Below are 13,847 nucleotides of genomic sequence, written 5' to 3' on the forward strand. Positions count from 1 at the left end.
GCCCTACTCTTAATATGGACAGATTTTTGCTTATATCTCTTGAACTTGCAAGACCCTTATAATGTCTGGGTCAGGACCTCTATGGATCTTGCCTTGGTCCCTGTCTTTTAGGTGAAGATGACATCTCCTTGTATGACCAATACTATGTCAGATAATGTTTCCCTTGAGCTTTACATAAGAGTGTTACTGACTTTTAGGTTATCATTCAGCCTCAGAAAGTTAGTGCTTGTGGCAGTTTTGGGTGATGTGAAGTAAACAGAATTAGTAGTGAAATCTGTCTTATTAGGTTTTTGTTACATGTGAATTTCATCAACTCTCAGGATTTTATTTTAATCTTAGTTCACATGGACAGTGAAATGGCAATACATTTTTCATACTATAGTTTTAAGCATTAGATGAGACATTGTATCTGAAATATCCAGGGCAATGCTTGTCACTCGGTTACTTAATAAATGTCATTGTCTTTGTTGCTCCCTCACTCATTTGTTTGTGTTCTATTTCTATCTGACTTAAAAAAAAAAACCCTCTGATTTATACACATTATTCAGCTCCATGTACATATTTCTGTTAAGAGATCATGAGGCACTTCAAAATTCTGAGAGTAAAGCCTGCAGAATTACACAAGATGGATGAGATTCACTCTAAAAAATTCACCTTAAAAATGTGAATGTCTCCAAAGTTACAATTAGGTTAAGGAAGATACCAAAATTTAATACACTTTTTATGACAAATAAAAATCTGTAGTATAAAAATTAGTAATTATAGTAAAAGTGATTCCCTACTTATTACAATTTGGCTGATGCTACAAAGGCAAGTTACTGTTTAATCCCCTAAGATCTCTATGAAATAGGTGATGTTATTTCTGCTTTCTAGAAGAGCTGAAGTGTGGAAAATTTCAATAATTTATGGTAGGTCATACTAGAAAATGCCCAAGATGGGATTTAGAACTTGCACTCTTAAACACTGTGGTGTACTTCATAACAATGACAGATGACATAACACTTTCTAGTGGAGGGAAATAGGCAGTAAGCAAGTTAACATATATAAAAAATGTTACATTTAAGGAGAAAAGTGCTTAAAAATTGAAGGATGTGATGTGATAGTGAATCAGAATGCAGGGTCCCTCTCCAAGCTTTGAGTTCAAGAAAGACCTCAAAGCAAGAATTTATAGTGTTTATCTGTGTTTAGGCATGAAAGACAGTGAGCTGAAAGGTCACAAGTAAAACCACTAGAGGGGAGTTTCTGTATTCAGGAAGAGGAGTTCTATCTGACATGGGTGAGTGTCATTAACTACTCTCTTCGGAGATCACCTAAACCTTACAATTATTTTAGTGATAATTAAAATGAAGATGAAGTGAGGTGAGCATTGGTGGCTTGACGGTTAAACATCTGCCCTCAGATCAGGTCATGATCCCAGGGTCCTGGGATCGAATCTCATGTCAGACTCTGTTCAGCGGGGAGCCTGCTTCTTCCTTTCCCTCTACCTCTTCCCTCCTGCTTGTTCTCTCTCTCTCTCTCTCTCTCTCGCTCTCCTCACAAGCTCTCCCTCTTTCAAATAAATAAATAAATAAAATCATTTAAAAAATTAGGATAAGTCACTTATGGTTTGTCTCCCTCCCAATTCCATCTTGTTTCATTGATTCTTCTTCTACCCACTTAAGCCCCCATGTTGCATCACCACTTCCTCATAAGTGACTCTTAATCTCACAAAACAAACTGAGGGTTGCTGGGGGGAGGGGAGTTGGGAGAAGGGGGTCGGATTATGGACATTGGGGAGGGTGTGTGCTTTGGTGAGTGCTGTGAAGTGTGTAAACCTGGTGATTCACAGACCTGTACCCCTGGGGATAAAAATATATGTTTATAAAAAAATCAGGATAAGTGAAATAAAACATCTGTACTCAAGCAGTGACCTTTCCCCAGAACTTGTGTGTGCTTTCTGGCAGATGCTTTCTTTGGTGGACTTGGTATAGTCAATGACATTGATCTCCACTTTGCCTCTTCATGGCTTCTTTATTTTCTACAATTTTTTCCCATGTGAAAGCATTTGCTTAAATGGTACATTTATGTACAGTTGTCCCACTCAAGCACATCTCTTTGACCCTATCATTTTATTTTCTCCCTTTTTCACTAGCTCCAGCTGCAATGGCCTCATTTTTGCCTTTAGGCCTTTGAACTAGTTCTTTATTCCCAGTGATCTTCCTCTAGACTTCCTATGCCTGGGTCATTATCCCCACTCAGTCTGCAACTCAGCTGCACCTCATTAGAAGTCTTCTTTAACCACCTTGTAAAGCCACTCTCTATCTCCCTGAGTTATTTTGTCACATCACTCACAACTTCTCTATAGCATCTTCACCATCTGATTATCTGATTAACTCATTTATTCTCTCTCTCTTCCAATTAGAATGTAAGTTCCATGAAAGTAGATGCATTGGCTGTTTTGTTCACTACTGTGTTTCCAGCAACTAGAGTAGATTTGACACATAGTAAATGCTTCCTACATGCTTACTAAATAAAAGGCCATCATCTCCACTTAACTCCCTTAAGAATAAATGCATTTGTAAAGGTACCCTTGTTAACTGGGAGCTCCTGAAATTGGTGACTGTTCATTCTTGGTGATAAATTGAAATGGAGAATTTTACATCAGTTAGTAGGTCAGCTGGGGTTCTTAGCTAATGATGCAGAATCTCTGTAGCTAACTTAAGTAGAAGGGATGTATAATATGCAATTAAATAACTTATGGCTATTTGGAAGAGTGGGAATCACAGATTCTAGGCTGAGCTATCAGGAAGTACTTGTAGAAGCACAGCTGACTGGACTGGCATGCTAAGGGAGCTACTGCCTGTCCCGTAATCAAGATCAGCCAGCCTTGTGATGGTACACACATTACTGACCTGAGAGCCACTCTGATGCTTGGAACCACCTAGATAACCGACTTCCAATCCAAGACTTGCACACATACTGTTGGTTGACAGAACCCACCACATGCCTGCACCAAAGTGACAGGGTGACAGGGAAAGCAAATGAGGTTCTTTGGATTTTACATTGGAAAGTGGATAATATTTTGGAAACTAACATGTGCAGGATGCTTATAAGAGATATTTGGGCAGCCACATACTCTGGATGTGCACAGTGGAAGATGGGAGGTCACAAAATGGATTTCATTTCTCCCATAGTTTTTAATTTCCACAGAATTTAAGGGTGTCCCAGTCTCTGTCCTACATCTAGGGGGAAGAGCAAAAATCAAGGACCACAAGGAAGCTGAGAGCAGGAAAATTGTTGATACCATACAGTTATTCATATCATTTATTTTTCCCAAATAGGGGCTGTGCTTAGTTGTGGTTAGTGCTGAAGTAGAAACACAAATGGACAGCATGGTCTTTCACCTTCTTCGTTAGCATAGTGTAGCATTTGATGCAGTGGCGCTTCCCAAATATCTCTTCTGCCCTAACTTTGAGCTGTTTATTAGGAGGAAGATTTCCTCAATAAGAAACAAAATGCTTGTCTTACTTTAGTGACCCTAATCCTTTAAAAAAATCACCCCCAAATATATTGTGTACTACCATGCATCAAGCACTTTGCATACATTATATCATCCGGTCATTGTAATTCCCAGAAGTACATACTATTCTCTTAAAGCTAAAAAATGAGGCTTAGAGATATTTAAAATAAGGTTCAAAATAAGTTCAAAATGGTACACTCATTCCATCTTACCTCATATCTCTGTCTGTTTGGACCTTGGCACTTAATGCAGGTCCCCAGGCCATCCAGCTTATCCACATGCACTTACATGCTTCCTCTTACTGGAAACACATCACCTTAAAAAACTAATAAACTTTATTTTTAGGAATGTTTTCAGCTTCTTGTTATTTGAGAAGAAAGTACAGAGAGTTCCTGTATAATCCTTGTTCCCACACATGCAAATTTCTCCCACTATGGACCTCTCATATGACAGTGGTACATTTGTTACAACTGATGAACTTATATTGAAACATTACTATCACACAAAGTCCATACTTTGCATTAGGGTTCTCTCCTGGTGCTGTACCTTCTATGGGTTTGGACACATGTATTATGACATGTACCCATCAGTAGTATCATAAAGAGTAGTTTCATGGCCCTAAAAATGCTCTGTGCATTGCCTGTTCATCCTTCCCTCTCTCCTAACTCCTTGATAGCCACTGATATTTTCACTGTCTCCATAGTTTTCCATATTTCCATAGTTTCCACAATTTCATGTCATTGAAATCATTCAGTATGTAGCCTTTTGAGATTGGCTTCTTTCACTTAGTAATACATATTTGAGTTTCAGCTATGTCTTTTCCTGACTTAATAGCTCATTCTTTTAGAGCTGAATAATATTTATTGTCTGGATGTACCACAGCTTGTTTATCCACTCATCTACCAAAAGGTGTCTTGGTTGCTTTCATGTTTTGACAATTATGAATAAAGTTGCTAGAAATATCCAGGTATAGATTTTTTTTCTTCTCAACTTGATTAAAATATAACTGACATATAATATTTTATAAGTTTAACATGTACAATGAGATTTGGTATACATACATATTGTGAAATTATTACCACAAAAAGGTAAGTTAAAGCATTGGTCACCACACATAATTACTTTTTTTGGGTGAGAATGTTTAAGATCTACTCTCAAATATATAACACAATATTGTTAACTATGTTACCATACTAATTATTAGATACCCTGACTTTATTTATCTTAAGCTGGAAGTTTGTAGTTTTTGATCAAAATCTTCCCCTTTTCCTGTTTCCAGGTCCTGGCAACCAATGTTCTACTCTGGATCTGAGTTTGACTTTTCTTCTTCACTTTTGAGGGATAATACACAGAGTACTAGAAATTTTGGTTGGTGTTTGTTTTTTCTCTCAACACTAAATACTTCACTCCATTCACTTCTTTCCTCCATGGTTTCTGAGGAAAAGCTGGATATAATCCTTGCCTTTGCTCCTTGTGGTGGTCCCAAACTACTGATAGTGATGATGTTGTCCAGGAATGCCTGTGGCACTCACCTGGGCCCATATTACTTGTAGCAAATCCCCACAAACATTTCCCCTGCTGAGGTGTTGTGGCTAGATTGGCTCTTGTGGTTCTTATTATGATTGCAGGATACACTTGACTGCAGTAGAAATAATCAGGGAACTTCAAAGTATGATTTATTATGTACTAGTCCCAGAGGGTGCATGGCATATCTGAGTGCCACACCACAGGTTGCAAGTAAAGAAAGCAGGAGAACACAGACCTGGTCCTCTGCCTTTATTAGGGTCTGGAGGTGGTGGAGAGGTAGTTAGGGTTTCGTGGGTTCAGTCTTTATTGGCTAAAGTAGAAGAGTGGGAATTAGAGCATGGAAAAGGAGAAGCAGGGTCATTCAAGTGGTCATTTATTGAAGTTACCCAGGGCTTTCTGAAAGAGGGAACTTCATGAATGGAGGTGACTTAATTCCTTATCCTGTTAATTTGCTAGTAGCAGTGTCATAAGCTGGCAATATGTTTATTCATGACGGATGCCTTTTGAAGTGGATGCTTCGGCAATCAAAAACTTAATGTCAAGCACTTACACTACAAGAGCTTAATGTCAGATACTCACCCTTCTACAGGTAAGAACTTTTTTCCTCTGGCTGTTTTCATGATTTAAAAATTTATTTTGATTTTCTGAAGTTTGATTATAACATACGTCTATAGTGTTTTGTTTGTTTGACATTCATCTTATGAGGTGTTCTCTGAGCTTCCAGAGACTTGGGATCAGTCATATTGCTTCAAATACTGCTTCTGTTCTTTTCACTTTTTTCTTCTTTTCCTGGTATTCCCATTACATGTATGTTACCCCTTGGATAGTTGTCCCAACTTTTTTGCATAATTTGTTCTGGTTTCTTTTTCAGGGACTGTATAGTTCAGCAGTAGTTCTTGTCCAACTTCTCCATAATGTAATAGGTCTGAAAGTATCCTTACATACAGATGCTCTTTTAAATTTTTTAAATTTTGGGGAAAATCATAGTGAATAAAATAAAGCAAGAGTCAGTCTTGGATATACTCCAAATTGTATGACTCGATGATATATCTGGTTAGAAGGTGAAAAATGACCTGTGATACTTGTCTTTACTGGGCATAAGACACTATTCTCTTCAGGACTGTTACAACTCTTTCAGGAGTAGATTTCATGAATGTCCTCTCAAGATCTCAGTCCAATTAGTTTTGCCATACTAACAGAATAAAATGGCTCCAAAATGTGGATGGTGATTTTTCTTTTTTGAGGGTACTAAAAATAAGTTCATTTCTAGGGAAAAGTTTCCCTTTTGAAAGAGCCTGTTATTGACTTCTTGTGTTACATAGGTTTGCCTGCCTTTATAAATTACCCTAATATTATTATAATAATTATATTATCATATAATTTATTATTATTCTAATTAATAATAATGTGGAATATTTGTTTTTTCTGTTTGCATCATGGAATTCCTTTTAAATAGATCTACAATAAATAATAACAATTTTCTGATGTACTTACAGGCCTCTGTGTAGAAAATGGACATACATAGTCATGTGAAGCCAAAAATATCAATAAGGACTAATGCAGCTTTTTGTCCTTGGTAGTGACACCAAATGGAAGAGACATTGCCAGGTCTTTATGAGTTAGTTAAAAAGTCCTCTTGCTGACTGTGAACGAGTCTTCAAAAAGTAAGCCATTGAGGGGTAATAGTGGAAGCCACGTTTTTCAATTTGTGAATTATTTTATTATGCAGTAAATTCTTATAAATAAATAAATTATTATAAACTTGATTTTATAAGAATTGAAAAGTTGAAAAGTTCTTTGGAATCACAGGAGATCTGAAGTCAATTGACGTTAGTTTTTAATTCCATCTCTGTTACTGAAGGGTGTATGACTTTAAGAAAATTAAATATTTTAAGCCCATTTCTTCAAATGTAAAATGGGGATGAAAATACTTGCTACTGTAAAGATAAAATGTGGTACATTAAATGTGATTCTATATAGATGTGCATATATAAATGTAGATATATATATATGTATAGGTGTGTATATATTATAAACACACATACAGTGTGTGTATTTTGTACACATATAATGTGATGAAAAATATTTTGTACCATATAATGAGATGGAGGTCATTTAGGAAGGAATAGGTTTATTGTGGAAAATGAAAAGATTATCTTAATAAATAATTAATTGATGCCTATTTGGAAATGTCAGTTACATAATTGTATACAGAGAGCCATTCATAAATTGTTCTCCCACTTTGCATATGTAAGTTACCTTAAGTGATTCTTCACTTAGGAATTACACTTTATGTACGACTTTTACATGGTGCATCTTTCATGGAATTTTCTTTTCGTCCTCTCTTGTTCTCTCATGTTTCCTTCAAAACTCAGCTAAAGCACTGAGTGTTATGTAAACAATGAATCTTGGAATACTATACCAAAAATTAATGATACACTGTATGGTGGCTAACGCAATACAAAAAAAAAAAAAAAACAACAAAAAAAAAACAAAAAAAACAACTCAGCTCAAGTATAACTCACGTAATACAATAAAAAAAAAAAAAAAAAAACTCAGCTCAAGTACTGCTTTCTCTGGAAGCCTTCCCAGATCCGATGTTGATTTATGTATTCTGGCACAGGGAACCCTTAGTCTACATGAATGTACTTACAGTGACTCTTGTTAAACTGGTATGTAATGATCTGTCCCCTATATAGGAAATCACCGAGAGGAAGAAACCATTTTGTGTTCAACTGGGTGATATCAGTTATGACAGGTTTGACATAAATAGATTTTCTATGTGCATTGTTTATTGAGTAAATAAAAAATTAAGTTTATAATATAATAAACATTCCCCCCCCCTTTTTTTTTTTAAGGGAAGCTGTTTCTGATAACTTAAATCAGCACCTATAAGGAATAGAGAGAGCCAAGGCATGGAACCAAAGAACAATGTTACTGACTTTGTCCTCTTGGGCCTCACACAGAATCCAAAGGAGCAGAAAGTACTTTTTGTTATGTTCTTGCTCTTCTACATTTTGACCATGGTGGGCAACCTGCTCATTGTGGTGACGGTTTCTTTCAGTAAGACCCTGGGATCACCTATGTACTTTTTTCTTGCTAGCTTATCATTTATGGATGTCATTTATTCCTCCTCTATTTCTCCTGAACTGATTTCAAGTTTGTTCCTTGGGGAAAATATCATATCCTTCCAATCTTGTATGATTCAGCTATTTACAGAACACTTTTTTGGTGGATCAGAGGTCTTTCTTCTGCTGGTGATGGCCTATGACCGCTATGTGGCCATCTGCAAGCCCTTGCATTACTTGGTGATCATGAGGCAGTGGGTGTGTGTTGTGCTGCTGGTAGTGTCCTGGGTTGGAGGTTTTCTGCATTCAGTAATTCAAGTTAGCACTATTTATAGGCTCCCATTTTGTGGCCCCAATGTCATTGATCATTTTTTCTGTGACATGTATCCCTTATTGAAACTTGTCTGTACTGACACGTATGTCATTGGCCTCTTAGTTGCAGCCAATGGAGGGCTGATCTGCAGTATTGTGTTTGTGCTCTTGCTCATCTCTTACGGTGTCATCTTGTACTCTCTAAAGAATCTTAGTTCAGAAGGGAGGCGGAAAGCCCTCCAGACCTGTGGTTCTCACATCACTGTGGTGGTCTTCTTCTTTGTTCCTTGTATTTTTATGTATGTAAGACCTGCTAAGACCTTCCCCATTGACAAATCATTGAGTGTGTTTTATACAGTCATAACCCCCATGCTGAACCCATTGATCTACACCCTGAGAAATTCTGAGATGACAAATGCTATGAAGAAGCTCTGGGGAAGAAATATCATATCTTGTAATAAATGATCACATCTTCCACCACAAAGAGAGTCATTTGGCATTACGGTTCATTTCCTTAGAATGCAGAGGTCTTCTTATATCTGATTCTGACTCTCCTTTCTTCAAAGAATTTCTGATAATTATGATTAAAGGATGGACTAGATGACTGTACTGTAATAAGCTTTCTTCCCTGCTGGAATATAAGGTCTATAATGTCTTCCGTATCACTTCACTTAGAATGGAGTAATGCCTTCATAGCAAGGAATCCATAACTAGGTAATGCATTAGTGAGGAAATTTTTATAAGATTGCACTAAATTTTTTAAAAGATTTTATTTACTTATTTGACAGACAGAGATCATAAGCAGGCAGAGAGGCAGGCAGAGAGAGAGAGGGGGAAGCAGGCTCTCTGCTGAGCAGACAGCCCCACGCACGGCTCCATCCCAGGACCCTGAGATCAAGACCTGAGCTGAAGGCAGAGGCTAAACGCACTGAGACACCCAGGCACCCTTTTAATTATATCCTTGTCATTTAGATATTTTATTACACTATTTAAAATATTCAGTCATGGATGGAATGGCCTCCTTGTTAAATTTCAGTTACCTTATATAAGAAAAGTTGAAGTGTAATAGCTAATAATAGCAAAAATGAGAATCTTAGAAAATAAGATAAGGTGTAGCATAAATTTCTTACTTATTTCTCAGCATGGTCTCTAGTCCTCTTCCTCAGGGACAGTCACTTCATCAGTTTCTTAAAATTTGTCAGGTAATAATCTTTACAAATGCCTGTACATTTAATTATACCTATGTGTATTTTTTCTGTGTATGTAAATGTTTTCTTTTACTATGTAACATCTTTAAAAATATTTCTTTATTAGTTTATTTAAGTTCAATTAATTAACATATAGTATGTCATTAGTTTCAGATGGAGAGTTCAGTTATTCATCAATCCGCATATTATACCCAGTGCTCATTACATCATGCCCTGCTTGTTGCTTATGCAACATCTGCTTTTAAATACACTTTTAATTTTATGATTTTTTAATATACTTTTTATTTTTGTTTTTAATTGAAATTTACTTGCCATACTGTCTTAGGTTCAAGTAACATAGTGCTCTGACAATTATACAGATGACAGAATGCTCACCGTGATAAGCATAGTCACCATCTGTCACCATACAAAGGTATTAGGACAGCATTTATTATATTTCCTATGCTGCACTATATCGTTTGGCTTGAATATTTTATAACTGGAAGTTTGTACCTCTTAATCACCTTCACCTATTTTGCTGATCCCCTCAACACCTCCCCTTTTCCAATCATCAGTTTGTTCTCTGTATTTGAGTCTGTTTTTGTTTCCATTTTTTTTATTTTAGATTTTCAGTAGAAGTGAAATCACCTGCAACATTGAAGACATTCCATACCATTCTATACAGATCTAAATCTAGTTTTTCTTGTACTTGGTAATACTTCCTTATAAATATATACTGAAATTAATGTATGCATTTCTCTTTGGATCCTAAACTTTCAGTATGACAAACAATTTTGCAATACATATATATTTTTGAATATGTGCAAAGATGAGTTCCTAGGAGTACAGTTGTTGCTATATGTATTTGAGTCAATCAATGGTCACATAGTTAAATCTCATTGTTCACACTTATTGCCAAACTGCCATCCTTGAGGTGGTACTTACAGCTACACTGCTGCATCTGAGAGTCCTCCTATCCACATTCTCAAAAATGTATGCCTATAAATACTTAAGGCATAGAACAATCTGATTAGAAATATTTTATTTCATTTTTATGCTTTAATCAAAATCCTTTTCTTTAAAATCCTTATTATATAATTGTTTGAACAATCTGATTAAAATTATTTTATTTCATTTTTATATCCTTTTTTTCAAAATTCTTTTAGTGTAATTGAGTTTGAGCACCTTGTCATATATTTAGCATGATTTGTATTTTTTATTCCTGTGGATCATCTATTAAAGCTTATTTCATTCAATTGTTGACCTTTCCCATGCTGATTTTTATGAGTCATTTGTGTACTAAAGAAATGATCCTTTTTACTGTTGTATATATAATTATTATTTTTCTGAATTGTGATATTTTAACTTTTTTATAGTAGATATATGTGATATTTTTAACTTTCGTATACTACTTTTTTTTTTAGTATGTTCAGTTGGCCAACATGTAGTACATTATTAGTTTTTGATATAGTGTTCAGTGAATCATGAGTTTTGTATAACACTAGTGCTCATCACAACATATGCCCTCCTTAATACCCATCCCTGGGCTACCTCACCTCCCCCCACCTTTCTGTAACTGTCAGTTTGTTTCCCAGAGTCCAGAGTCTATATTTTGTCTTACATTTTACATTTAATGTTTTTTTGCTTTGTATTTTGCTTAAAAAAACTTTCCTTACTTCTTTCATGCAAAATATTCTTCAGCTATTTCTAGTACTTAATTTTTAAGTACTTCTTTTGGTCTTATATTAAAATTGTTGATTCATTGGGAATTTATTGTGATATAGGGATTAACTGGGTATTGAATGTTTTTTCTAATTTTTAGTTGTTCTTTTAAATAGTTGTATAATTATCTTTTTACCATTGATGTGAAATCCCGACTATTATATTCTAATGTCCCATTGGTATTTGGATCCAATTTAGGACTATTCTGTTTTATTGATGTCTTTATTCAAGTCCCAATTGAGATACAATATATGTTTCATATATATAACTCATATTGATATGTGATGAGACTAGTGGTGTCTCTTTTCTGTTCTTTTTCAGATTTATAATTAGTCTTGCATTTTTTGTGTCAAATTCAAATTTAAAATAATAAGTTTATATGTAAATAAGATAAATGTTTAACATTAAAGATGTTAAAAAAAGTTAAAAAAAGTTGAACATGGTTTAGTTACATAACAAAGGCAGTTATTATGTTTAGGATGTTTCAGTTTAAGATTAATTTAAGAAGAGTTTATAGCTTTTCAGTACTGAGACTGTTATCCATGAGCAGGTCTTTTCATTTAACAAGTCATCTTTCATGACCTTGGGTACTGCTTCCATTTTCTTCCTGTATGAGTTATGCCTTCTAGATATCTCCTGTTTTTTATCCATGACCCTGAAATGCTGTTTGGCACTTTTGCTATAATAAAAACCATCTCTTTCAGGAAGTGTGTGACTGACATCTTTGCTGACTATCCATGTGGCCATCTGCAAACACATGTACTATATAATCATTACAAGTGACAGAGATAGGGCTGCTTCTTTGGGGAGACATGTACTAGAAGCTTTGTCCTTGCAACCATTCAGGTCCTCCTCACAGTGTGGCTGCTTGTGTGCAGCTCTATTGTCATACACCATTCATGCATGATGTAAACCCTTGGTTGAAACTCATTTGTATGGACACTCATACCCTTGGTCTCTTTGTTGATGTCAACAGTGGATTCATCTGCCTGTGAAAATTTTCCTCTTGATATAATAAGTTTATTATATTATATCTGTAGCTTGGAGTGGAGACACAAAGCCGTGTCCACCTGTGTCTCTCACATCACTGTGGTGGTCTTAGTATTGTGTCCTGAATATTTATATATTTGCACCCAGTCACCACCTTCTCCACTGATAAAGCTGTGGCTGTGTAGTATAGCATGGTAACTCCTTTGTTAAACTTAAACCTGCAGACTCAGAAATTTGGAGGTGAAAAATGTCATGAGGAAGTTTTAGGGTAAAAATGGTAAGTTTAAGAGATATCCATAACTTTATAAGATAAATTTGTCTCTTAAATGGAACAGAGAAAAGGTAATTTCTATGTTACAGAGGCACATGAATACTATTTGTCCAAAGTGTATTTATTTTAGCATATAGACACTTGGAGGAAGGATCAGGGACAAATTATTTATCATAGTAAAAATACCCTATTTTAGATATATGTATTGTCGAATTGACTGTCAAAGTTTAATATACTGAGAGAATTCGAGTTCTCATAAAATCCAGATTGTCAGGACACAACTCTGGAGATTTTAATTTACCAGTTTTGTTGTTGGAGGACATATTTACTTTTAGAAAAATTACTCAGGTGTCTCTGAAGCCAGTAGTCTTTGCATATACTCTAGCTATTATGCTACAGTTTGTGTTCACATCATGAACCTATCAGTGAAATCAACTTAGTTCTTTTTTTGTGGTACTCTAAAATTTTTTTCCTATTTTGTGTATGTATTTTTGAAATTCCAGTATAATTAACATTTAGTGTTATATTAGTTTCAGGTGTACACTGTAGTGGTTCAACAGTTCTATGCAATACTCAGTGCTCATCTCAATAAGTGTATTATGGATTTCCTTCATCTATTTCACCCATCACCCCACCCACCTCCTCTTTGGTAACCACCAATTCTCTATATTTAAGAGTCTGTTTTGTTTATCTCTTTTTTCCCCATTGCTCATTTGTTTTCTTTCATAAATTCCACATGGGTGAAATCATATGGTACTTGTCTTTCTCTGACTGACTTATTTCATTTAGCATTATAACCTCTAGATCCATCTGTGTTGTTTCAAATAGCAAGATTTCATTCCTTTTTATGGCTGAATAATATTCCATTGTGTATACATACCACTTCTTTATCCATTCATCAATCAATGGAAAGTTCCATAATTTGGGTATTGTAAATAATGTTGCAAAAAACCTAGGGGTGCATTTATCTTTACACACTAGTGTTTTTGTTGGGGTGCCTGGGTGGCTCAATCAAGTTACCCATCTAACTTTGGTTCAGGTCATGATGCAGGGTCCTGGGATCTAGCCTTGGGTCAGGTTCCCTGGTGCAGGGATCCTGCTTCTCCCCCTCTCCTAGCTCATGCTCTCTCTTGTTACTCTCCTTCTCTCAAATAAATAAAGAACTAAATAAATCTTCAAAAAATTGTGTTTTCATATTCTTTGGGTGAATTCTCAGTAGTGGGAGTACTAGATCATATGACAATTCTATTTTCAATTGTTTAAAGAGCTTC

At 35.5% G+C, this 13,847-nt stretch overlaps 1 protein-coding gene across 1 annotated transcript; it reads left to right on the plus strand.

Moving 5' to 3' along the window:
* The first annotated feature begins 7,935 nt into the window (after positions 1–7,935).
* LOC132008390 (olfactory receptor 4A47) lies at positions 7,936–8,871 on the plus strand. The gene has a single exon (XM_059386925.1). It carries the CDS (start codon positions 7,942–7,944, stop codon positions 8,869–8,871), a length of 930 nt encoding a protein of 309 aa, XP_059242908.1. The 5' UTR covers positions 7,936–7,941.
* Positions 8,872–13,847: the final 4,976 nt, after the last annotated feature.

Source organism: Mustela nigripes, unplaced genomic scaffold (assembly GCF_022355385.1).
Source record: "Mustela nigripes isolate SB6536 unplaced genomic scaffold, MUSNIG.SB6536 HiC_scaffold_148, whole genome shotgun sequence".
Classification (NCBI taxonomy): Eukaryota; Metazoa; Chordata; class Mammalia; order Carnivora; family Mustelidae; genus Mustela; species Mustela nigripes.

Excerpts from the sequence above, each read along its gene's own strand:
- LOC132008390 (XM_059386925.1), top strand. The coding sequence starts at position 7,942 with ATGGAACCAAAGAACAATGTTACTGACTTTGTCCTCTTGGGCCTCACA.